This window comes from Tachyglossus aculeatus, chromosome 4 (assembly GCF_015852505.1).
Source record: "Tachyglossus aculeatus isolate mTacAcu1 chromosome 4, mTacAcu1.pri, whole genome shotgun sequence".
NCBI lineage: Eukaryota > Metazoa > Chordata > Mammalia > Monotremata > Tachyglossidae > Tachyglossus > Tachyglossus aculeatus.
This window is the reverse complement of record NC_052069.1, coordinates 102,410,852-102,436,920: the sequence shown is the minus strand read 5'-3', so window position 1 is coordinate 102,436,920 and position 26,069 is coordinate 102,410,852. Positions and strand designations below refer to the sequence as shown.

Genomic DNA, 26,069 nt, shown 5'->3' with positions numbered 1-26,069 from the left:
AGGAGGGAGCCGGGCTCGGGAGGCTGGCATCTGTGCCCGGTCCTGCTGCCTTGATCCTTTGGAACCTGTCAGTGGGGAAGGAGAAGAAGAGGGCCTGGGGTGGGGGTGGGATGAGATGCTGTGTTGGTTGTGCTCGTTATCTGCATAGGGTCGCGGTGGCTGTCGGAGGGAGAGAAAGGCGTTACATTGATAGACGTCAAATCCAGAGCCCAAGGTGCCTCACCAAGAGCTAGTTCTGCCTGATGAACTCACCTGGTTCTCAGAAAGACCCTATTCACGGTTTAATTGAATATTTGAATAAATCTTTTCACTCCTGCGAGGCATAAAAGAAGGCTGTCCACACAACATTGACTCACTTCATTGAGAGACAGTGAGGCAGTTGCAAAGCCCGGGGCCTGTGACAAAGCCGCCTCTCACACATCCCGGCTACGTCGCGGACGGTTTGTCTGCCCTCAAGTGGGCTCGCTATTCAGAGCTCCCATTGTGTGGGAGAAGCTGTTGATCAATTGCAAACGGTTAAGGGAATGCGGACTCTAAAAGCCTCTCCCCTCTCGGCTCCCCGCGCCGAGCGCTGAGGCGCTGAATGCAAGTCAGGAAATCGAATGCCGGGTCAATCCATTAAGGCTCTATTAAGCCCTTCTGTAGAACAAAGCTAACCTGTGCCATCTTCATAAATATTGCTATTTGGAGAATGAGAAGCCCTAATTTTAATTAAAACCTCTTTACCTGCTCAGGAGAGAAATCTATTTGGACACAAATGGCAGGCCCTTCTGTATGGGGGGAGGAAGGGGGGGTTTGTGTGTGTGTGTGTGTGTGTGTGTGTGTGTGTGTGTGTGTGTGCGTGCGCGCACTCCGATTGTGTTAAGGGCGATCGCGACTCACACACACACACAATGCGTGGCCTCTACAGCTGAGGCTCAGGGTCCAAGTCGTGACTCTGAGGGAGGCCGGCAGGCGTTGGAGGGGAGGGAAAAGTTAGCTGGGATTGGACAAGGTTTTAGCTCCTGTCTGACCTCTGGAAGGGGTTGGGGGCGCAAAGTGGGGAAGGGGAGGTGGGCTGCGAGGTGGGATCTGGGCCTTGGGACCCCCCTGGATTCATTCATTCAGTCAGTCGTATTTATTGGGCGCTTACTGTGTGCAGAACACTGTACTAAGCGCTTGGGAACAGTACTCAACGCTTAGAACAGTGCTCAGCGCTTAGAACAGTGCTTTGCACATAATAAGCGCTTAACAAATGCCATCATTATTATTATTATTATTGGGAAGTACAAATCGGCAACATATAGGGACGGTCCCCACCTAACAACGGGCTCACAGTCTAGAAGGGGAGACAAAACAACTTGGCGAGCGGCCCCGGCCCTGAGTGATTGAGTCTGATTAAACTTTGAAAGCGGCTCCATTCGAAGTTCTCGTTCGCTTTGGGGAGACTGTGAGCCCGTTGTGGGCAGGGCTTGTCCCTCTTTATTGCTGGGTTGTACTTTCCGAGCGCTTACTACAGTGTTCTGCACACAGTAAGCGCTCACTAAATACGACTGACTGAATGAATGATCGCGCGCCAGTCCTGGTGCTGGGGCCGGAGGTGGCCAAGGATGGTGTGGGAGATGCCAGGACCGGGCCAGCTGCTCTGTACACAGTAAGCACTCAACAAATGCGATTGAATGAATGAACAAACTCCCTATGCCTTTTTTTTTCTGAATTCAGTCTGTTGTACTTTCCAAGCGCTTAGTACAGTGCTCTGCACACAGTAAGCGCTCAATAAATGTGATTGAATGAGTGAACGAACTCCCTAGGCCTTTTTTTCTGAATTCAGTGTGTTGTACTTTCCAAGCGCTTAGTACAGTGCTCTGCACACAGTAAGCGCTCAACAAATGCGATTGAATGAGTCTGGGGAAAGAGGCAAGAGGGAGACAACTCCTGGACCTGCAGCTGGGAACTTAGACTCGTCCGGGAACGAAACCAGGCGGCGGGGGCCAGCGAGCGGCCTGAGGAAAGCAGAAAGCATAATTCTGGGTACCCTCGACGCCCGCCCCCATCCTCCGAGTTCCTGGGCATCCGCGACCCTCGAAGAAGTGGGGGGGGGAGGTTGGGGAGGGGGCGAGGAGGTTGAGGGGTGTGGGGGGAGATGGAGGTAGATTTGGGGCTTCTATGTGCTTCTGTAGGTCTGTCCCACTGGTCAGGATCCGGCACCCATTCCCTGTAACGACACCCTGACATCCCTGACTAATCACCACTCCAGAGAAAACTCCTGGACCGAAAGCTCCCCATCACAAAACCAGCTGGATTTGGCTCTCGCCGAGGCGCCTGAGTCCGATTGAATAATCCGTTTCCAAGGGCTTTTTGTTATTATTTTTTTTTCCCTCCAGTTGTCCGAACTAGCCTCCCGGGTAGGAGAAGCAGCGTGGCTTAGTGGAAAGAGTACGGGCTTGGGACTCAGAGGTCATGGGTTCTAATCCCGGCTCCACCACTTATCAGCTGGGTGACTTTGGGCAAGTCACTTAACTTCTCTGGGCCTCAGTTCCCTCATTTGTAAAATGGGGATTACGACTGTGAGCCTCAATAATAATAATAATGGCATTTATTAAGCGCTTACTATGTGCAAAGCACTGTTCTAAGCGCAGGGGAGGTTACAAGGTGATCAGGTTGTCCCACAGTCAATCCCCATTTTACAGTTGAGGTAACTGAGGCACAGAGAAGTGAAGTGACTTGCCCAAAGTCACACAGCTGACAAGTGGTGGAGCCGGGAGTTGAACCCATGACCTCTGACTCCAAAGCCCGTGCCCTTTCCACTGAGCCACGCTGCTTCTGATGACCTGATATCTATCCCAGCGCTTAGAATAGTACTTGGCACATAGTAAGCGCTTAACAAGGACCATCATCATTATTCTTATTACCCTCACCCAGAGGGCCAATTCTGACCTGACCCCTCGCCATTCTTCCCCCCACACCCGGCGGAGTTTGGGCTGGGGTCGGGTACCTCCCATTTGGCAGAAAATCCGTCCTCTCTACTCCAGACGAGAACGATCCAGGGGCGGGGGGCTGCTGGCCAGTACTCCCCCTCCCTACAAAAACGCCTGGCGGGAGGGTGGAGGGATGGAGGTTACTATAATAATAATTATGGTATTTGTTAAGCGTTTATGTGCCAGGAACTGTGCTGAGCGCTGGGGTGGATACAAGCAAATCGGGTTGGGCACAGTCTTACGGTATTTGGTAAGCACATACTATGTGGCAGGTACTGTACTAACCGCTGGGGTGAATACAGACAAATCGGATTGGACATAGTCTTAAGGTATTTGTTAAGAGTTTACTATGTGCCAGGTAATAATAATAATAACAACGGTACTTGTTAAGCGCTTACTATGTGCCAAGCACTGTTCTAAAAGCTGGGGTGGATACAAGCAAATCGGGTTGGGCACAGTCCCCGCCCCTCGTGGGGCTCTCAGTCTCAATCCCCATTTTACAGATGAGGGAACTGAGGCCCAGAGAGGTGAGGTGACTTGCCTAAGGTCACAGAGCACAGCGGCCGGCATTGGACTCCCAGGCTGGTGGTCTATTCATTCATTCAATCGTATTTATTGAGTGTTTACTGTGTGCAGAACATTGTACTAAGCGCTTGGGAAGTACAAGTCGGCAACATATAACAATAATAATAATGGCATTTGTTAAGCGCTTACTATGTGCGAAGCACTGTTCTAAGCGCTGGGGGATACAAGGTGATCATGTTGCCCCATGTGGGGCTCACAGTCTTAATCCCCATTTTACAGATGAGGGAACTGAGGCTCAGAGAAGTTAAGTGACTTGCCCAAGGTCACACAGCAGACGTGGTGGAGCCGGGATTAGAACCCATGACCTCATATAGAGACGGTCCCTCCCCAGCAACGGGCTCACAGTCTAGAAGGGGGAGACAGACAACAAAACAAAACATGTGGACAGGTGTCAAAATCGTCAGAACAAATCCGGTACACCAATTCTGCTTCTCCAACTTGGGGCTGGGGCGGGGGGTTAACGGGAGAGAAGAGCAGGAGGGGAGGAAAATAATGGACAGAAAGGTGGGGAGGGGGAGAGACAGAGAGAGAGAAAGAGACAGAATAGACAGAGAGACAGAGAAAGAGAGAAAGAAAAAGACGGAGCAAGAGGGGAGGAAAATGATGGAAAGAAAGGTGGGGAGGGGGAGAGAGAGACAGAGAGAGAGAAAGAGACAGAATAGACAGAGAGACAGAGAAAGAGAGAAAGAAAAAGACGGAGCAAGAGGGGAGGAAAATGATGGAAAGAAAGGTGGGGAGGGGGAGAGACAGAGAAAGAGACAGAATAGACAGAAAGACAGAGAAAGAGAGAAAGAAAAAGACGGAGCAGGAGGGGAGGAAAATGATGGAAAGAAAGGTGGGGAGGGGGAGAGAGAGACAGAGAAAGAAACACAATAGACAGAGAGAAAGAGACAGAGAAAGAGAGAAAGAAAAAGACGGAACAAGAGGGGAGGAAAATGATGGAAAGAAAGGTGGGGAGGGGGAGAGAGAGACAGAGAGAGAGAAAGAGACAGAATAGACAGAGAGACAGAGAAAGAGAGAAAGAAAAAGACGGAGCAAAAGGGGAGGAAAATGATGGAAAGAAAGGTGGGGAGGGGGAGAGAGAGACAGAGAGAGAGAGGGAGAGAGAGACAGAGAGAGAGAGGGACAGAGAGACAGAGAAAGAGAGAAAGAAAAAGAGCCGGAGAGCACTGAAGGGGAGTTGATGTAGGAGAGATAGCAACAAGCTGTGGGCCAGTCCTCGCCCCCCTATCCTCCCCGCTCCCCGGGGAAGGGGAGATATTTAGTCTGGCCGAGGAGCCGGGGCGGGGATGGGCAGGACCTGCAGCCTGGGCGGCGGCGGAGCCCCTAATCAGGAGCCAGCCGCCCGGCTCTGACGCCCCGGTTGACGGGACAGCCTAGTATCGTGGAAAGAGCCCGGGTTTGGGAGTCAGAGGTCGTGGGTTCTAATCCCACCTCCGCCAGTGATCACCTGTGTGACTTTGGGCGAGTACAGCGTGGCTCAGTGGAAAGAGCCCGGGCTTGGGAGCCAGAGGTCATGGGTTCTAAGCCCGGATCCGCCACTTGTCAGCTGTGGGACTTTGGGTAGGTCACTTCGCTTCTCTGTGCCTCAGTTACCTCATATGTAAAATGGGGATGAAGACTGTGAGCCCCCCCGTGGGACATCCTGATCACCTTGTAATCACCCCAGCGCTTAGAACAGTGCTTTGCACATAATAAGCGCTTAATAAATGCCATCGTTATTATTATTATTCTCTGGGCCTCAGTGACCTCATCTATAAAATGGGGATCAAGACTGTGAGCCCCATGTGGGCTTATCTATTCTATGGACTGTGGACTGTGAGCCCACTGTTGGGTAGGGACTGTCTCCATATGTTGCCAACTTGTACTTCCCAAGGGCTTAGTACAGTGCTCTGCACACAGTAAGTGCTCAATAAATACGATTGATTGATTGATTTTATATTCTATTTATTTTATTTTGTTAATATGTTTTGTTTTGTTCTCTGTCTCCCCCTTCTAGACTGTGAGCCCACTGTTGGGTAGGGATCGTCTCTATGTGTTGCCAACTTGTACTTCCCAAGCGCTTAGTACAGTGCTCTGCACACAGTAAGCGCTCAATAAATACGATTGATTGATTGATTGACAACCTAACTACCTTGTATCTCCCCCAGCGCTTAGAACAGCGCTTAGAACAGTGCTTGGCACATAGTAAGCGCTTAACAAATACCATCATTTTATTATTATCGGGATGGGGTGGGGATCTGGACCGGTTGTGGTCCCGCCCGCGCCGTTCCTATCTACCAGCCGCTCGGCCCTCGGCCTATATATTTATTAGTTACTTATTGTATTTTTTGAGCTCTTACTGTGTGCCAAGCACTGTACCGAAGGTTGGGAGAGCACGATATAACATCAGACACATTCATTAGTATTATTGTTATTCCCTGCCCATAACGAGTTCACGGGTGCCGAAGCCCTGGCCGCTCCGGGGCGAGATAATAGTAATAATAATAATTATTATTGTGGTATTTGTTAAGCGCTTACTATGTGCCAGACACTGTACAAAGCACTGGGGTGTATACAAGAAAATCGGGATGCGTGGGGGGTTGGTCCCCAACTGAGTCGCGGCCTAGTGGAAAGAGCACGGTCTTCGGAGTCAGAGGTCGTGGGTTCTAAATGAGCTCCGCCATTTGTAAGCTGTGTGACTTTGGGCAAGCCACTTCACTTCTCTGTGCCTCAGTGACCTCATCTGTAAAATGGGGATTAAGACTGTGAACCTCACGTGGGACAACCTGATTACCTTGTGTCTACCTCAGCGCTTGGAACAGCGCTTGGCACATAGAAAGCGCTTAACAAATACCATGAAGATGAACTGAGGGCCTGGATTCGGAACTCAGTAAAGAGGTGCTGCCTGATCCCAGGGCTTTCAGGTGATAAACAGCAAAATGCCCCCGGAGTGCCCCCTCCCTCCCTCCTGCCTCTCGTCCCACTCGGCCCCCACCCCTCCATCGACTCTGTTCCCTGCCTCCTCTCAATAATCTGTTTCCTTTCCTGGAAAATGGAGGTTAAACGCCTGTTTGGACTATGAGCCCCTTTTGGGACAGGGGTTGTGTCTGCTCTGGTTTTACTGTTCAGCGCTTGGCAATCGGTGCCTAACGCACACCACAATGAATATCATTGTTATTCTCTCCGGAATGCTTCGCTCCCCTCCCCCAGTTCTGTCCCTCTGGACTCCATCCCCAGCTCACTCGGCCTTTCCGGCTCTTTCATTTATTCATTCATTCAATCGCATTTTTTGAGCTCTTACTGTGTGTAGAGCAGTGTACTAAGCGCTTGGAAAGTACAATACAGCAATAGTGACAATCCCTGCCCACAGGGGGTTTACAGTCTGGGGGCGGGATCAGAACAAGTAAACAGGCGTCAATATAAATAAATAGAATTATACCCGGGGGGCTCCTGGTTCTCTGGCCCCGCCCTTGTCCTTTCAGTACCTCGAGAGCTGGGACTCCCCCTTGTCTACTCCGGTCCGGAATCGGAAAGGTCCGAGGGAGGAAACCACTCTATTTCCCTCCTAATTCCCCGGGCCCGGGCAGAAAGGCCGGCTCTACCAAGGCTCAGCGCCTGGAATGATGATGATGGCGTTTGTTAAGGGCCTACTACGTGCCAAGCCCTCTTCTAAGCGCTGGGATAGATATAAGGTAATCAGGTTGTCCCACGTGGGACTCACAGTCTTAATCCCCATTTTACAGATGAGGTAACTGAGGCACAGCGAAGTTAAGTGACTTGCCCAAAGTCACACAGCTGACAAGTGGTGGAACAGGGATTAGAACCCACGACCTCTGACTCCCAAACCCGGGCTCTTTCCACTAAGCCGCGCTGCTTCTCTAAGAAGAGGTGGGAGGTGGAAGAGGTGGGAGTGTCCGCCGCAGGCCGTGCATCTTACCTCCTTCCCTTCCCCACAGCACCTGTATATATGTTTGTACATATTTATTACTCTATTTATTTTTTATTTTACTTGTACATATCTATTCTATTTATTTTATTTTGTTAGTATGTTTGGTTTTGTTCTCTGTCTCCCCCTTTTAGACTGTGAGCCCACTGTTGGGTAGGGACTGTCTCTATATGTTGCCAACTTGTACATCCCAAGCGCTTAGTACAGTGCTCTGCACACAGTAAGCGCTCAATAAATACGATTGATTTATTGATTGATTGATTGCTGGGGAATAAGGACCCTGCCCCAAACCAATCCAGGACTGGCCGGACCAAAAGAATCGCGTGGGGGACGGGACGGGCCCGGTCCGCTTTATTTGACACGCTCTTCGGACTCGGTGAAATTGACGGGCCAACAGTTGGGGAGGGTTTCGTGTCCTTTTAGCAACCCCGCCCCCGCCCGCGGACCCTGCTGATTTGAAACATTCAACTTCCCTGTACTGCAAAGCCACCCGGTCCTCCCCCGAGTGACGGACGTCAGGCAGATTCCGACAATTTCCCAGCCGGGCTTCGGGTAGGCCCTTCTGAGGGTGGGGGGGCACCAGCTGTGGAAAACGTCCCCTTTCCTCCCCAACCGCAGCAGGGGCTGCACGGAGATCCCCCCGGGGCCTGCAATAGCCCCGGGGTCTGCAATAGCAAGGAACTCTACAAGGAGGGGTTTCCAGTCACAAATTCACAGCTCGCTCAAAAGGTCACAGCCACTTTCTCCTCCCGACCCCTACACACACACACAACACACACACACACCCCACCCCTCCCTCCCCGACTGCCGTAAATGGGTAAAATAGCATCCTACACCAGAGATAATAATAATAATGATGACATTTGTTAAGCGCTTACTATGTGCTGCTCTAAGCGCTGGGGGGGGGGGGATATAAGGTGATCAGGTTGTCCCCCGTGGGGCTCACAGTCTTCACCCTCATTTTACAGATGAGGGAACTGAGGCTCAGAGAAGTGAAGTGACTTGCCCAAGGTCACACAGCAGACAAGTGGCGGAGGCGGGATTAGAACCCACGACCTCTGACTCTCCAGTCCGGGCTCTTTCCACTGAGCCACGCTGCTTCTCTAAGGATGACGGGAGGGCAGGTGGACATCTGCGACTCTGCTTAAGAATGCCAAGAAATAGTTCCCTGGAAAGCGCGCGGCCCTGAGGGGAGGAAGTTTCCCTTCCTCTTTAAAGGGAATGATAAGAGGGAGAAAAGTTAAAGGAGCTGGAAGGTGTTTAGCCTGAAGAAAGGGCTGAGTGGAGAAAGGAGGAGGGCAGAGGGGAGGGGGTTCCATCGTCTTCAAGTCTATTAAGGACTTTTGTGGAGAGGATGCTGACCAGCTGTTTGCCATGGCCTCTGAGGACCGAGAAAGAGGAAATAGACTCGAACTGCAGCAGGAGAATTTCCTGACTGTTCTGAAGACAAAACGCCAGCCCAGGAAGCCCAGGGGGCCTCTGATGCCTCCATCCCCAGAGATCAACAAAGCAGTATGGACTAAACGGATAAAGCACGGCCCTGGGAGTCAGATGACCTGTCTTCTAATCCTGGCTCTGCCACTCGTCTGCTGTGTGACCTTGGGCAAGCCACTTCACTTTTCTGTGCCTCATCGACCTCATCTCTAAAATGGGGATCAAGACTGTGAGCCCCATGTGGGACATAGACCCATCCGATTAGCCTGTATCTACCCCAGTGCTGGGTATGGTGCCTGACACATAGTAAGCACTTAACAAATCCTTTAAAAAGACTCTTTCAGAAAAGGCATCTCTCCTGGATGGCTCAGGTAGTAGCCTGCCAGCCTAGAGGCAGGGGGCTGTCCCGGGCGACCTCTGGGAGTTTAAGAGGCTCCTTCCGCACTCACCCAGGCTGAAGAGGATGAGGAACTTGAGGCAGACGAACTCCTGGCGGTCGACCTGGAGCGAGTGCAGTTGCAGGACCAGCTCCTGCGCCCTGAGGACCAGGCTGTTGAGGAGGGCCCCGGCCTGAGCCGCCACCGTGGCCAGGTCCACCTGAAAGCAGACAGAGGGAGGGAGGGAGGGAGGAAGAACCCGGCTCAGGGCCCAACCTCGTGGCCCCCGTGTTTTAGGGTCTCCCCCCTGAGCCAGGCACCCACAGATCCTCCCAAGGGCCTCCAAACCCTGTGGGCACGCTGCAGAAAGGCAGCAAGCCAGAAGGAGGGATTTCCAAGGGCCCTTCTTCTTCCCAGGGGCCGAGCCTACAGAGAAGGACAAAACTGGGTTGTGTCCCATGGCTTCTTCAGAAAAATGCCTCGGGCACTAAACTCTCCGACCCACGGCAGTGGGGTGGGGGATACCTATTCGTGATTGCAGCTGGGGCTGGGGGTACTTGAGAGGCTGGAGGTGGAAGAGAGAACGGGGACACAGGGAGAAGGAGGGAAGGATGGCAGCGGCTAAGGAGCTGGGAGGAGAGGCTGCCAGGGACCATCTCGGAACCCGGCGGGGGTTGGCAAGGGAGGTGTCCGTGGCGAACACGATGTCTCCTACCACCAGGCCCCGTTCTCACAGCCTCATCTGTAAATACCGCCGGGGCTGTAGTTTCTCAGGGGAAACAAACAGGTCTGGGCCTCGCAGCTCTCCCCTGGCCGTCTGGGCCCGCGCACTTTGAGGACGGTCTGGGTCTATCTGCAGATCGTTGTTTCCCGCCCTACACATAAACAAGCCCAGGGCCCAGCAAAACAACCCGGCCGGCATCTGTTCGGGTCACCCTAGGGGCACGCAGGAGGCGGGGGAGCGGCGGGGAAGACTCTCCAACCGATGGGAGGAAAGTAAGACAAAAGTCACTGACTCCCCAAAGCTTCTTCTGTCCAGTCACACCCCCACATACTCCTTTCCCAAACGGCTCTTCCTGCCCCCCCAAAATGGCACTTCCCCCCGCCCCGGCCAAGCCAAGGGTGGGCACCACGTCCCTAGCCCAAGAGTGGGCAAGAGGCTCGGGAGATGGGGCTAGGAGGCACCTTGTGGCACCGCACCTTCTTAGTGGGCACTGGCTGTTTCTCTCTTGCAGGCCCCTTCCAGAATGCTTTACCAGCCTGCTGCTGGGAAGGCTGTGGGGTAGGGGGGCGAAGGGTGGGCTGGGGGGCGGCATAATGAACACACAAACCAGCATTAGGGAAAGATGGTCTTGGCTGGGGGGAAGGTTTGGAGGAGAGTTGCCCCCAGCCTTGTAAGTAGGAATGCAAAGTTTACTTGCCCTCTGCCCTCCCCGTAGTGTTACTAGGCTAGACTACAATTCTGAGGGGAGGGAGAAGAGGGAGGAGCATCATGCAGTGACAGGTCGACACTCCGAATATTTTGCGGAGTTTCCCACCATGCTCCTTGCCCGTCAGCACCTCCTCCCCTCCTCTCTTTCCCCGCTATTCCCCTCCCCTCCTCCTCCTTTTGCCAGGGCTTCAGCAGGATCAAGTCAAACACGACTACGTTTCTTTCCAGCAAACACTGCCAATTCTGCGGGGCCAACTTATTTGAAGTACCCTCCAGTGTACAATGTGGCGAGACCCGTCGTTTGCTGTTGTTTGTAAGTAATTACAGCACCTGAATGGGAGACCGGCTCACATGCGTCTCAGCTAGGAGGGATGTCAGCAGCCTGGCCCGTCTCACCTCTTGGCTCCTTGGAGCACAGGCACAGAACACTCTCTCTCTCCCTCCTTCTCTCTCTCCCTCCTTCTCTCCCTCCCTCCCTCCCTCCCTCTCTGTTTCTCTTTTTCCTCTGTTTCCCTCCCTCTCTCTCTTTTTTCCTCTGTCTCTCTCCCTCTCCTTTACCCACCTTTTCCCCCTCCCCCCATCTCTTTCTCCCAGGTAATGGAGCCTGAAGCAAAAAAGAGGAGGAGGGTTTCTCCACTACGAATTTTGCAATAGGGGGACCTGCTTAGCGGTGAAAGGCGGTAGAGTGACGGGGCCAATAGCCTCTACCTGGCCCAGAAAAATCACCACCCAGAACCCAAGCTCCTGGCGGGAGGCCAGTCCCAGCCCCAGACCCAAAGGAAGCAGACAGTCTTGAAAACAGCCACTCAACCGAGGAGAGATGGCTAATGCCAAGCCAGTTGGAAAACCAGCTGGTGACTTATAAGGCTGGGGTGCACTCTCCTCTGAAAATCCCCAGAGCACCCTTGCAAAGCATGAGGGCTTGGAAGTGGTCTTCAAATAAGATGGCAACTAAGGAGGAGATGGAGAAGGAGGAGGAAACTGTCCCTAGCCTCTCTGTCTCCCACCAGCGAGGTTTCCAGGCCTCTGGAGATTGTTAACCCAGGAGAAGGGGGACCCTGTCCTCATATTTTGGGTTAAATAGACTAGAACTCTTCTTCCCTTCCCCTCATTCTCGGCATTCCCCACACCCCCAGGCTTGTAGCTGGCTGTCGCTGTCATTGTCACTCACTCGGGTTGGGAATACAGCCAGGAGTACTACCACTGCTTGCAAGGGGCAGCCTCCAGGGGTGGGTCATGGGCCTTTTAGCCTTAAGTGCTTAATGCCAGAGCTCAACTAGGGACGGTGCCAGTCCCAGCAGAGCTGGCCCCGGGAGTTGCCACAGAGGGCATGCGGAGGAAACGGCCCTTGCCAATCGGACCCTGCCTGGAACAGATGTTACCTCCTGGCCGGTCACCAGCAGCAGGGTGCTCTCCTTCCTGTGCTGAATCTGGCGGTAGATATGGTCAAAGACGAGCAGCTCGCTCCAGCAGTTCTGAAGCAGCTTCATCTGGTCAGCCACCTGGGGACAGAGTCAAACAAAGTCCTGTCAGCCTGAACTGGGGGGCTGGGAGGTCTGTAGCGGGGAGGTGCCAAGGCTGGACCACAAGCAGCCCAAACCCGCCTTGATCCTTCATTCCTCCAACAGGAAGTGTTCGGCAGTGTGTGCTTCACTGAATAAGCCTCAGGACCGGCTGTTTACTGACATTTCTTTTCTGTTACTGTGGAGGGAAACGTTTTGTTTTGTTGCCTATCTCCCCCTTCTAGACCGTGAACCTGTTGTTGGGTAGGGACCATCTCTATATGTTGCCAACTTGTACTTCCCTAAGCGCTTAGTACAGTGCTCTGCACACAGTATGCGCTCAATAAATACAGTTGAATGAATGAATGAATGAAACGGGGTGGTTTGCCATTGGAATCTGCTTCGCCCCTGTGTTGTAGGATTGTGTCGTTTCTCCATCCTGGAGACACAAGATGAAAGCAGATTATAACTGAATGGAGTCTGGGGAAAAAAAACAGCTGAAATGCGTTGTCCTATTGCTCAGTCCTGTCGGTAAGAGACCAAATATTTCATCCTCCTGTCTCCAGGCGGGGTTCCATAAAGGTATAGAGGCTTCTGAGGAAGGCATGTTTATTTTCTGGAAACCCCCAAGATGGTAACTTTCCTGAGAACAGGCCCTGAGTCCTCTGCTGAATAATTCCCTGACTATTTATGAACTGGGGCTCACAGTGATGATCCTCAGTGTATGTATTCAGGAATAAAGAGTTCAAATCTGCCCTCCACACCTCAGTGCTTTCCTATGCAATGCTCCTCCCCCTCCCCACTCCCTTCTGCCCCACACCTGGTTGGCCTGAAATGGAGGATGACCCCTTCCCGAGGCTGGGCATCAGCCGGGCTCCTGTTCTCAGGTCTGCCCGTCAATCATGGGATGAACATGGTACAGAGCCCTTAGCCAAGCCTGGACAATTGGGCTTCTGTGCTGCAGTTCCAGAGGCCACCCCAAACATCCCCCAAAGGGGTCGGGGGACTGCGGTGAGCTCTGCAGCATTTCTAGTTCAGAACCGGTAGAACTGGCTGGAGATCTGGAAGGAAGGATATGGGGTGGGAGAGAGTGGAGGAGTTCAGGGGAGGAGGGTACTTGGGTGCAGGGAGGGAGCAGGAGGATACTATGCAGGCTTCTGAGTTTTTCTGCTCACTGACACCAAGTCCCCTCCCTGTCCAGGGGGAGGAGAAGTGTGGGGTGCGTCCCAGCCCCTTCTCCACCCTTATTTATTTTCCTACTGAGGCTGGAATTAATCCCACCCACTGCGCTTCCCGGGAGCGACTGGGAGCACTGTTCGGCTGCAGAGTCTCTCCAAGCAGGAAGACTGGGAAAGGGAGGAAAACCAACGATAGGAGGACACACACCACGTTCCCGTCACCAAACAGGAAGAGAGATGAAAGCCAAGTGAGTGCTGGAGTCAGAGCCGGGTGGGCAGGGTGGGATGAGGGCAGAAAGGGCCGGGAAGCAATCTGGGAGGGCAGACAGGCAGGCAGGCAGGCAGACACCCCCCAGAGGGCCCGCACAGGCAGCAGCGAGATCTGCTCAGAGGAACTCCTCTCCCCCGGCCTCCCAGCCCCAAGGTGGGGAGGCTCAAGGGCTGGGCCAGGTTTGCTGCACCATTCAGGAGCCACACAGCTTTTCTGGGTGGCCCAGGAGGGAGATCCACTAGACCGGGGACTCAAGGCAGCAGGAGAGTGGGAGAAGCCAGTGGCGGTAAGGAATTGTGGCAGTGAACGGTGGGAGGGATCAGTGACAGGGAATGGTGGCAGGGAATAGTGGAAGTGAATGGTGGTAGGGATTTGTGGCAGAGAATGGGGGAAGGGATTGGTGGGAAGGAATGGTGGTAGGGATTACTGGCAGGGAAATTGTGGTAGGGATGGGTGGCAGGGAATGTTGGTAGGGATCGTTTGCAGGGAATGATGGTAGGCAATGGGCAGCAAGGAGCCAAGTGTGGAGAAGAGATGCAGAAACCTGGAGTTCCTATACCAGCCAGGTCTCTAACTCAGTGACAACCTCAGCCTTCAGCTCGTTGGCTTTTGCACTTTGCTCTGGCAGGGAGCCCCCAGGATGGGCCATATCATACAGCCCCCACACCCTACTCCCATAACCCCTCATGTGCTCATTGGTACACACAATCATGCATTCACAAATATGCTTCTCTGTGCAAACCTATTTGCACATACATAAATAACTACATACCCATTTACCTACACACCAATATTTATAATAATAGGTGTCTGGTTCAAAGACAGCACTGCCAACAGTGAAATTGCACCCATGTGTGCCTTTGAGAGAGAATCTCTTGCTCTTTACGCTTTATCCACAGAAATACACTTGGGCAGCTTTTCAGGCCCTTTGCCGTTCAGGCAAGCTCTGCTCAGACAACAATAATTAAGAGGGGAAAGGTAAATCCTACTGCCAGCAAGATATGCTCTAATGCTTTTTGCATTAGTGGTGATGGGTTGCACAGAGCCATCCACATTCTCATGCCCGGTCTCCCTGGGCCCAGCGGCACACGTTGAGCATAAGCAGGCAGGGAGAACTGGTGCAATCTATGGCCACAGAGCAGACTATCTCTCGGGACTTCAACAGCAGAAGGCAGCTCTGTGCCCTCATCCTCACTGGTAAAGTAATAATAATAATAATAATAATAATAATAATAATAGCATTTATTAAGCGCTTGCTATGTGCAAAGCACTGTTCTAAGCACTGGGGAGGTTACAAGGTGATCAGGTTGTCCCACGGGGGGTTCACAGTCTTCATCCCCATTTTACAGATGAGGTAACTGAGGCCCAGAGAAGTGAAATGACTTGCCCAAAGTCACACAGTTGACAAGTGCTGGAGCCAGGATTTGAACCCATGACCACTCACTCCAAAGCCCGTGCTCTTTCCACTGTGCCACTCTGCTTCTCAAGTACTGTTGACTATCATATCCAGATTGACTTAGAAAGGTCTGAGAGAGTCTTTTTCAACTAACTGCAAAAACCAAGAGAAAAAAGAAAAAAACAGGAAAAAAAATTCCATGCTTAAAATTCATCCATACATGCCTGGCCATACTTACGTGTACACACGTGCACACATGACTACAAACCCACAAATATACAACCAGAGGCATATGTATGCAGATATTAGCATAGACCTGTCTCCCCACTCATATATTTGTTGATATATCCACTTACGTCTATGCGCAAACATGTGCATATGCATAATCACTTGTAAATGCACATGCAGACCCCCGCCCTTCAGAGGAGGGGGACAGCAGTTCTAACATCTCCCAAACCTGGCTCTCTACTGAAATCCGGATCCTTCTTGCTCAAGCTCCAGAGATGGGCAGGGGATACACAATCTCTCAGATCACGGAAACCCAGATCCAGAGACGTGCCAATCATCCCAAAATCATGTCAGAGAGCAACAGAGCAAGAAACACCCTGTCTCACAATCCTTGGCCACGCCTGTCTTATCCACCGCCAAGCAGCTGGCAGGACCAGCAGTGGAGAGGCAGGACAACCTCATTGCTGGTGCTGCCTAGCCCAGGGGTGGGCTGGGGCTGCCCCGATGCAAGTGGATAACGGTGTTTAGGTCAGGAGAGACGCAGAATCACAGGCGAATCCCTGGCCCCTGCCCCATCCAGCAAAGTCAGAAATCTCCAGGCATCTCCAGGTGGAGGAGGGGAAGGAGACTGCACAGGAGACCTTGAGGCCTGCAGAGTAGACACCCCCAGGTCCAGAGAGAGAGAAAGAGAGAGAGAGAGAGAGAGGGTATTTGTGTGGGCTCTTTGGGCATGAGTGGGAATGCTGGCTTCCTTTTGGTGGTGGGGAGCGCTGGTGAAAAGCAAACTGAAAAAGTCTTCCCTTCCTCCCCCATGCTCTCCCATCAAATCCCCATCTTGGGCCATCCCATCTCCCAACTCAGTGGGGAGGGAGATTTCTGGGCATGCATGCCCGCACATACTCTTACCCACAAAATCCCCATGCACACACACAGTCACTAACAGCCTCTCCTTCCTCTTACCCAACACCAGGCCACACAGGGTCACACCATTCGCTCACCCAAGCAAATGGGCAGAGAAGACCTTGACTAGGGCCGGGCCCAGGCTGGGGGCGGGGGGGAGGACTAGTAGGAGCAGATGAAGTTATGTGGAGAACCCCTGCCTGGTCTGAGACCCTTCTCCATCTGGAGTCACGGAAATTCCATTTGGAATTCGTTACCATGAGAAGTTGGGCAGGCAGAAGTTGTCAGTAGGCTCGACTGCTTTAGCGTGGCCTAGTGGAAAGAGCACAGGTGTGGGAGTCAGAGGAACTGGGTTCTAATTCCGGCTCCACCAAATCTCTGCTGTGTGACTTCAGGAGAGTTCATTTCTCTGTGCCTCAGTTACCTCATCTGTAAAATGGGGATTAAGACTGTGAGCCCCATGTGGGACAGGGACTGTGTCTGACCTGATTAGCTCATACCTACCCCCATATTTAGTACAGTCCCTGCCACATAGTAAGTGCTTTTCAAGTACCATTAAAAAAAAGTGGAGTTTGGGTATATTGTCAAGTTTAGTTATTAGAAAAGTTAGGGATGTGGATGAGAAAAATAAAGGATGTTAGTTGATATAGCCCTAGATATTAGGACAGGGGTCAAGGGGAGCAGCAATTACAGAGTCTCTAAGCAACCTTTGAGATGCCACCATCTGAGACAGAATACTAGGTTTGATAGACCCATGGCCTGACCCATTTATGCTATTTCTTATGTTCTTAAATTGAGGCCAGAGAGATTGGGTGATTTACCCAATGTCAAATAGTGCAGCAGAGCAGAGCAAATGCAAGAACCCAGGCCTCCTCTCTTCCAGATCTCTGTCCTCCCCACAGGCAACTCACACCTCTGGGTCTCAGAGGTAAGCTCCCCGAAGGAGCTTAAAACCTCAGCATCCACCATGCCCACCTGTCCCTCCTCTCTATCCTATACTTAGTGCAGTGTTTTGTATTGGGCTCATTGTGAGCAGGGAATATGCCTGTTAATTGTTGTATTGTACTCTCCCAAGCACTTAGTACAGTACTCTACACAAAGTAAGCGCTCAAAAAATACAATTGAATGGATGAATGAATACAGTAAGTGCTCAATAAATACAATTGATTGATTGATCGACAGATTGATCTTTTCCAGTCTCCTCTGAGCTCTGCCCTTCCAATCCTCTTCCTTACAACCCTCACCCTCTTGTTCCTTCTTAGCTCATGCAGGGAATGCATCTACCAACTCACTATAGTGTGCTCTCCCAAGTGCTTAGTACGGTGCTCTGCGCACAGTAAGTGCTCAATAAGTACAATTGACTGCTTGCTTGATCCCCCTCAGGGCTCCGGCTCCTTCCCTCTCCCTCCCCCTCCTCCAGGCTCTGCCAGGTACCTGTCTCCCAGCTGGCACCATGCAGAAGGTGGGAAGTCAGATGGGTGTTTGCAGGCCGAGACCAAGGTGGTCAGGTGGGAAGGGCAAGAGATGGGTAGGAGTTAAAGCGGAAGGGGTTTGCTGATCCATCTGCGGTGGTGCCCGCTCCTCCCCAGGGGATAGTTGTAGAGCACCCCTTAGGATGGTGGGTGGGCTCCAGGCATCTACCAAATTTCCCCAAGGTTGAAGAGAGCCCAGTGGGGCGAAGTATCTCACCCGGGGGTGCGCTCCCCATTTTCGCCACCCTCACCGATCTCTTTGCTTTCCAATCCTTCTCTTCCCATTACACTTCATCAGCCTACCTCTCCCCTCCCCCCCACCCCACCTCCTCCTCCTCCTTTACATTTCCAACCTCAATCCAGAGGGGAAGGAAAACCCTGAAAGCACCAGACCATCCGCCGGTCTGACAGGGCCCTGTTGAAGCTTCCACAAGGCACAATGGCAGAGCACACCGGGGGTTGTGGGGGGGACTGATGGGGGAGTGCAGGGATGTCGCTGCAACATCTGCTCACACAGGGGTTACATAAAGCCACCGTGGGAGACACAAAAGGCTTGAACACGGCTGACTCGGGAGCGGGCGGGCGTCTCCATTGTCTCTACACCATTCACAGTCCCATCCCCTAAGAGCCCCTGCCTCTGTGTCTTCCTCCCGGTGGAGGTGTGTGTGTGTGTGTGTGTGCGTGTGTGTGTGTGTGTGTGTTTGTGTGTGTGTGTGTGTTGGGGGGGGGGGAGAAGAACAGTTGTTTCATTTCCTTTTTGATTTCTTATTCATTTTTTCCCCAGGCTCATCTCCTCCTTTTGGCTCCATGTCTCTGTGCCAACTAGAATGGACAGGAAATGGTGGTGGTGAGGAGTTCATTTGCCAGAACTCACTCAGATCTTTGCACCCTTATTTGGGGACAATTTAATCACTCCCATCCCCCATCCCCCATCCCCCAAATACACAACGCGGTTCTTTCAAGCCCTGCAAAAATCTCCCCTCAAAGTCCTTCTAGTTTATTCTCCAAGGCTGGCCCAGGGAATCAGAAATGAGAAGAACCTGTTTGGAGATACGCTCTTCAGTCACCTCCAGTAGCTTGGAGGTGGCTTAACCTGACCTCGATTCCTTACCAGTTGACAGGCCCCCAGCCTGAACTATAGATATAAAAAGAGATGGAGAGATAGACCAATTGCTATAGAAAGTACAGGAGAAGTAAAATTATTCAGGAAGAATTACTTGTCTACTTGGGGACTAAATTCCAGACCAAGTGACCCAGGGAAGTTGTGCATTCTCCTCCCTAAGGGGAGAATTGATCCCATCTTTCCTGGATGGGTCAGTCATTCCTCTGTCCAGAGGCAGGAGGTGGGTCAGACAACCTATGGTGGTCTGATCAGCTCAGAGATTCTTATCTAAAGGGAATGAAATAAATACCTATGTTTCCTGACCTACTTGATCCTGGTACTTGAGCCTATAACTGTCTGCAAGGCTGGTCTGTGGGCCTTTCCCAAACTGAGGGAAGACTGTGTAAGCTTGCAGTGGACAGGGAACATGTCTACCAACTCTCCCCAGTGCTTACTACAGTGCTCTGCACGCAGTAAGTGTTCAATCAATGCAATTGATTGAGTAGGAAGGGCATGGCTCATAAATAGATTGAGGAGGGAAAGGGAAGAATCGATCAATCAATGGTATTTATTGAGTACTTACTGTGTAGAGAGCACTGTCCTGCAGAGTGGGGTTGGGGGAAGAGGTATTGAGGGTAGACTGGGGGAGAGGTGTGGGACATTTGCAAGAAAGGCCTCTGAGCAAACCCAGCTTCAATACCCCTTCAATACCACAGAGTTGGTAGACTTGTTCTCCGTCTGCAATGATCTTACAGTTTAGAGGAAGAAGTATCCATTCCCAGTAGCCTCACCTCCTGATACAATATCCAGAGGCAAGTGAGAGGTAACCCTCCCACCCCCACCATGGCCAGGGTTAAGAGGTCAAAGGTAGGAGGTGCTGGTGGCCACAAGGGCAGCTTTTCTTTCTCTCAGCTCCTACCATCTCCTTGCTTGTGCCGCCCAGGAAATGTTCAGCAATGCCAGAGAATGTCTGGGTGGGAAGGGATGTGGGATAAACAAGCCAAACCATCTCTGGCTGATGGGGGGTCAAGATGACCTGGAACGGGGAAGACTTAGAATAGCTACTAGCCTCAGGCTGCAGACAGAGAGGGAAAAGCAACCTAGTGGGGAGGGCCCATGCCCCTCCCCGCTTGAGAACTTCTCCCCCTCCATCCAGAGGCCAGTAGTCTGGCCCCTTCCCTCCCCTAATCCCCTAGTCTAATTCCCAGGGTTTGTGGGACAGGAGTTGATGTCAGGCAGGACCCATTCCTGACACTGCCACAATCTGAGGGTGTCGGGGGGAGGACAAGGGGCATGTGCCAGTGAGAAGCTGCAGCCAGGTAAGGGTCATCTCTGACTCTCTTTCCCCCTCCTCTCTTTCCCCCTCCTACCACATCCATCTTTGCCTTTCTCACAGTCTTCCTGCCCTCATTCCTGGATGCCCTGAGGGAGTGGAAGAAGAGATTTTCCTGCTTCAACTTCTTCAACTTCACTTCAGGCCATCCCAAGACTGGATCAATCCCTTAATTCCTTCCTCCCCACTCCAGGGCCAACTCTTTTCACATTCACATTAAGAAGCAGTGTGTACCCCTTGGAGTCAGTGGGACCTGGGTTCTAATCCTGTCTCCACCACTTGTCTGCTGTGCGAGCTTGGGCAAGTCACTTACTTCTCTGTGCCTCAGTTACCTCATCTATAAAATGGGGATTGAGACTGCGAGCCCCATGTAGGACATGGACTGTACCCAACCTGATTAGCTTGTATCTCCCCCAGCAGTTAGTTCAGTGCCTGGAACATAGTAAATGCTTAATTAATACCATAAAAAAATTCAAGTAGGTAGGTAGAGAGAGACACAGATGTCCCCAAGGCCTCAGGAATCTCCACTCTCTCCTCCCACTGCAGACTGAGAGCCTCTCCCTCAGCACAGACTAAGGGAGTGTCACTGCAGGACTGGATGCTTAATACAGTGCTCTGTACACGGTAAGCACTCAATAAATACAATTGATTGATTAATTGATTGACTGTAGACCCCAACTCCACCTTTGGGAGTCCACCCTAAGGCCCAAATTGGGTCCTAAGCCCTTCCGCTGTAGTCAAAGATCATTGCTGTCCTCAGTGGAGATGTTTCTGTTCTTTAGCCTTCAGCACAAACACAAATACACACACACACACATACACATGCAAACATACAGAGTCACGCAGACACCCAAACATGCAAACACACCCACACAAAAATAGCCAGGCTTGCATAAACACCCAGACATCCAAGGTGCATGTACACACACGCACACACACACACACACACACACAGAGGCACGTACCCACCCAACACCCTCACAATAAATCTAAAGAAAATCCACCCATCTCGTCTCCAGAGCTCCAGCATCTCATCTTCTAGCTGGAGGCCGGGGTTGGGGGAGGGGGGCATCCATGCCAGGGCAGAAGGCAAGAAGGCCCAGTCAGGGGACTGGGAGCCAATGTATCTTCACTTCTCCCTCCCTCCCCAACCTACGTTTCAAATGGGAGGGAGAGGGCAGGTGGGCTGGGGACTCCCATTGCCCACGAGCGCTTTGCTTTAACCTTCGTGGGGCTGCACCTTAAACTAAAGGTCAGCCCCTGGGCTTCTAATATATATAACGAAGAGAAATTTACAGCTCGGAGGACAAAGTTGGCTGAATCCCCCCACTGGCCCAAATAGATCTCCCTAGCCAGCCCATATTTTCTCCCAACGAGGAGACATCACAAATCTTCTCTTGAGTCTTGACACATCTCATCTCGCCTCAGTTAAAGTTTGTATTTATGGGTGTCAGCGCTGACCTCTTCCATCTCCTGCTGCCTCCCCCGCCGCCACCCTGCTCCCCCGCTGGTCCTTCTATAAACAAGCCGGCCCCCCAAATCCCCCCTCAGCTCAGCAGTCCTATTAGTCTCGCAGCCGAAGGCCAGCACGGTCCGTAATTCTCCGGCGGCTGACACCCTGACGGCCTGCCTGCGTCCCTCTCCCCGCAGATTGGCAGCACCGGCCCTCGTTTGTCAGACACGGACTGACAGAATTACTGGCCCTTAAATGAAACGATATATCTGGGAAGTTAAATCTGTTTCCAATCTACGCGCTCCGGGGACCCTCACCGCTGGACGTGGAGTGTGAGCTGATGTCAAGAGGGGTTTTCAGCTGCCTTCCCTTCCCCCTGCCCCCCACCCCCATCACCTAGCACCTACCTTACCCTCTCCCTGTCCTTTGCGATCTCATCATTGCGCACAGGGATGGGCCGGTCACGGGGAGGGTGGGAGAGGAAGTGGGGATGGGGACGCTGATGTCAAACCCTCTGGGAGAATGAGTCTTGTCACCACACTAAACCAAGCAGCAGACTCAAATAGCCTTGCAGATAAGAAGTAAAAATATACCAGCCCACAAGAACCTTGAACCCAGCCTCTCTTCTTCTTCCATCTCATCCCACCAGGTTCTGCAGCCAGGCGCCGGACAGACAGTGAACATGAGACCGCCTGAATATCCTTCCATTGTTTTTGGCTTCATGCTAGTGGACGATCTGTAGGTGCCATTAAAAGCTCTGCAGGTGTGAAGAAGAGGCAAAAGGAGAGGCTTCCGGGAGGGTAAACTGCCCCAATTGTCCTCTCCCTAGCCCTTCCTCTTGCTCAAACCCATACCGACATGTCAAGAGTCCTTATCGCACAGGCAGGTCCCTCAAGTGAATTAGAAATTACTACCATTATCCTTCACTCACCATCATTTTTCCCACGCCCCAACCCAAACTTCACATTCCCTTGAAGAACCAAGCTCTTTTCCCTAAGGACTCCTGCCCCTAAAGGTGGTGAAGGCAATTCCAAACCAAGAAATTTCCAGGAGAAGAGGAAGATTGGGGGAGGTGAGAGCGACAGAGAGAAATTTGAAGGTGGACCAACCTGGCTTCAGCTGGTCTAGGGATAAGAGACCAGAGTCTCACACTCACCCCTGGAGGCTTTCAAAGGAGTCCCCATCTCCAGAGCTGCTCTGGGCCGGGACAGAGAATCTCTTGGTGGTGCTGCCTCTGAAAGTCTCTTTCTGTCTTCTTAACAGAGGCCTTGCCATCCTGCTCTGCCCCCTCCGCTCACACACCATCCATCAACCAATCGTATTTATTGAGTGCTTACTGTGTGCAGAGCACTGCACTAAGCACTTGGGAGAGTATGATATAACAGTAGAACAGAGTTGGTAGACACATTCCCTGCCCACAGTGAGCTTAGAGTCATCCCAGCTGGTCTTATCCCAGCCACCCTACTCCATCCAGCTTCAGCTGCACTGTCTCAGTAACTGGCAATGCAAGATGGTGCAGGAGCCGAGGGATCCATCGCCCACCTTGCCAAACTTTCCAACTCCTCCAGGGGGATGAAAAAGAACATGTCACCCCTCCATGTCCAAGGACTATGACCCAGTGGGGAGCCTTGGGGGCTATGGGTTTCCCCTCTCTGGTCGGAGTGTGGAGGGATGTTCAGAACAGCACAGACACCCTATCAATCTGAGAGGCAGGAGGTCATTCCACCTGGAGGCTGGTCCTATCGGGCTAGTTTTTAGATCATCACCAGTTCCTGGTACTGCAGAGTGCTTTGATATTGAAGAGCTTAATAAAGGTTATTATTATCACCCTTATTCATGATGATGGTGGTAATGGTGATGATGATGATGATGATGATAGCCACCTCTAGACTACCCTGCCAAGCCAAGGGGCCTGGGGATCAATGAATCAAAAAATAGCTCCAGTTGAAGGGTTCGACTACAGCATCCTCAGAAGGGTCGGGGGGAAGGGGATGGGGGTGACCTGCTAGGGTTGTGAGGACACATTGCAGGGAGATCTGCCCATCCAAGGGGCACAGATCTAGGTTTTCTGCCTTGAGTGGGAGCTGGCTCTCTCAGTGCCTCTCTCTGCCGCCCAACCCCACCTCCACTCAGGAAACAGGTGAATGGACTTTCAGGAGCTGATAAGTGAGGGTTGGAGCTAGAAGCCATTCTCATCTATTGATCCCATTCTGGGAGCCTCATAGGCCACCAGCATCCTCCACACCCCAAGGCTCCAATTTCAGAGCCCCATATGTGCACAGTTAAGGAAAGTCACATTCTGGAGACAGTGGGGGTCCCAGGAATCCCAGCTCCTGTTCCCATGCTTTGGAGCTGAATGAAAACCCTGTTCACTGCGGGTGGACCCATACCGGTGCTCTCTAGCCCAGCTAACAGGCCTCATGCTCCAAACTTTAGTTCCCCAGGAATACGAGATGGGCAACTTTATCGAGAATCACCTACCTGTATTTCCCACCATAAGAGTCACCAGCACAAAACTTCCCATTGTCAATTTTGAAACCGGGAAAAAAGAATCGTGACCTCCCTCTCTCTGTCCCCAAAATGGCCGAGTCCCTGGCACCCCACCCTGCCCAGTTTGGACATGGGGCGAGTGAGGCCTGGGACACAATGCTTTGATTCTGATTTCCCCACGTGTGTAACTGAGGAGTCGGGGGAGCTGGTTCGTATTCAACACCAAGGTGACCACAACGTCCAGCGGGCAGCCCCTGGTCTAGGGATTGGAGAATGCAAAGGAGGAGTGGAGAGGGCAGCGGGGTGGTGGGTGAGGGCGGTCCCAACTGAAGGAGATGGGAGGCAATGTATCATACCCGCCACCCCAACCATGGGGCACGCAGAGAGAATGATGACGGCCCTGGGACCTCCGCCTCCTCCCAGGGACAGACAGTGCCTGCCTGGTAGGATTAACCAAAGGAATAGGCTATCTCACGGCGTCACTGGACAGACAATGGGCTCTCAAGGCTGTGGCTGGGCCCTCTCACTGGGCCCGGGCTCTGCTTCTAATCCCTCCCGGGAACAGCAGCTGCCTGGTGACCAGCATGGAAGCCAAACACTGATATGATTGAAACCAAATCAACACAGCTTCCACCCACTGTTTCAGGCTCCGTAGAGAGTTATTTTGGGTGGGGGATGAGGTCAGCACTCTCCAGGACCTCTGAGGAAGGGCTAGCCTCTGCTTCCCCCAGTCAGATCAGGGAGGATTGAATCTTTTTTTTTTCCTTTATGGTACTTGGTAAGCACTTACTATGTGCCAGGTCCTGTATAAAGTGCTGGGGTAGATACAAGCTAATCAGGTTGGACTCACACCATATCCCACATGGGGCTCACAGTCTCAATCCCCATTTTATATGTGAGGTAACTGAAACCCGGAGAAGTGAAGTGATTTTCCCAAGGTCACAGAAGACAAATGGAGAGATGGGAATTGGAACACAGGTCCTTCTGCTTCTATCCACTAGGCCATGCTGCTTCTCCAAGAATTCCAGTCAAGAATTACCCAAATATGTCAGTTTATTCATCCCTCCTCCCCACCCCCAATCAGGTAGGCAGACCAATCGCTCCCTCTGGCCCAGTGTGGGGGTCTCTTCTGTTCTTAAATCCTTAGCAGAAGTGGTCTGCTCTAGGATCTTTCCCTGCTGATTGTTGGGAACTTCCTCAATCCCTTCTGCTGTAAGGCAAGGCTAGAATCCCAAGGCAGGAGTCTGTAGCCCACTCTGGACTGCAAACTCATTGTGGGCAGGGAACATTTCTATAAACTCTGTTATATTGTATTCTCCCATGCACTTAGTATGGTGGTCTGCACAAGGTAAGTGCTCAATAAATATCACTGATGGATTGATTGATTGATTGATTATCTGGTGCAGCCCCCTACCTCTAAGCAGGAAATGGCTAATCTATGGAGGTTAATCGGTCTGCAGGTATCTGCTCTTTCTTTAAAGATCTCCAGAGATGCAGGCGCCTCCCTCTCTTGGAAGCCTGTTCCAGTGTTTTATTCCTCTGAGAGTCAAGATCTGAAGATTGGTATGAAGAGCTCTCTCAGTCCTTCTCTAAGCTCAACAGCCCCAGTATCTTCTGCCTTTCCTTGTAAGACCAATTTTCCCATCCCCTTAACTATTTCTCTTGCTTTCCTTTGGACCCTCTCCACTATCTCAATCTTTTTTCTTAAGCACAGTGACTGAAACTGGAAACAGTCCTCCAGTAAAGATCTGATCAGTATAGCATCTCCTGGTAGGAAAACTTCCCGATTCCTGCTAATCAGGTTCCCATTAATATATCCCAGTGAGATACTGGCTATCTGGATAACAGATTCAGCTTCTGGTCCTCTCTGTCCCCCACGTCTTCTGCTACACTCACACCTAAATAGTCTCTCTCCATCCTGGGGTTATTTCCAGTCCATAAGTCCCACTCCCTGCATTTTTCTCTATCAAATTTTATTCCCTTTCCACAGGACCAGTTTTCTAATTTGTCTACGTTCATTGGGAGTTGATG

General features: G+C 51.9%; 1 protein-coding gene across 1 annotated transcript in view; it reads right to left on the bottom strand.

Moving 5' to 3' along the window:
* Nucleotides 1–26,069, bottom strand: part of NR5A1 (nuclear receptor subfamily 5 group A member 1) — a 48,714-nt gene that overhangs the window by 6,976 nt on the left and 15,669 nt on the right. The window contains exons 5-6 of the mRNA XM_038745243.1: nt 12,096–12,215; nt 9,354–9,501 (exon numbers count right to left, since the gene is read on the bottom strand). Coding sequence (XP_038601171.1) covers nt 9,354–9,501; nt 12,096–12,215 — 268 coding nt within the window. The remainder of the gene's footprint in view (nt 1–9,353; nt 9,502–12,095; nt 12,216–26,069) is intronic.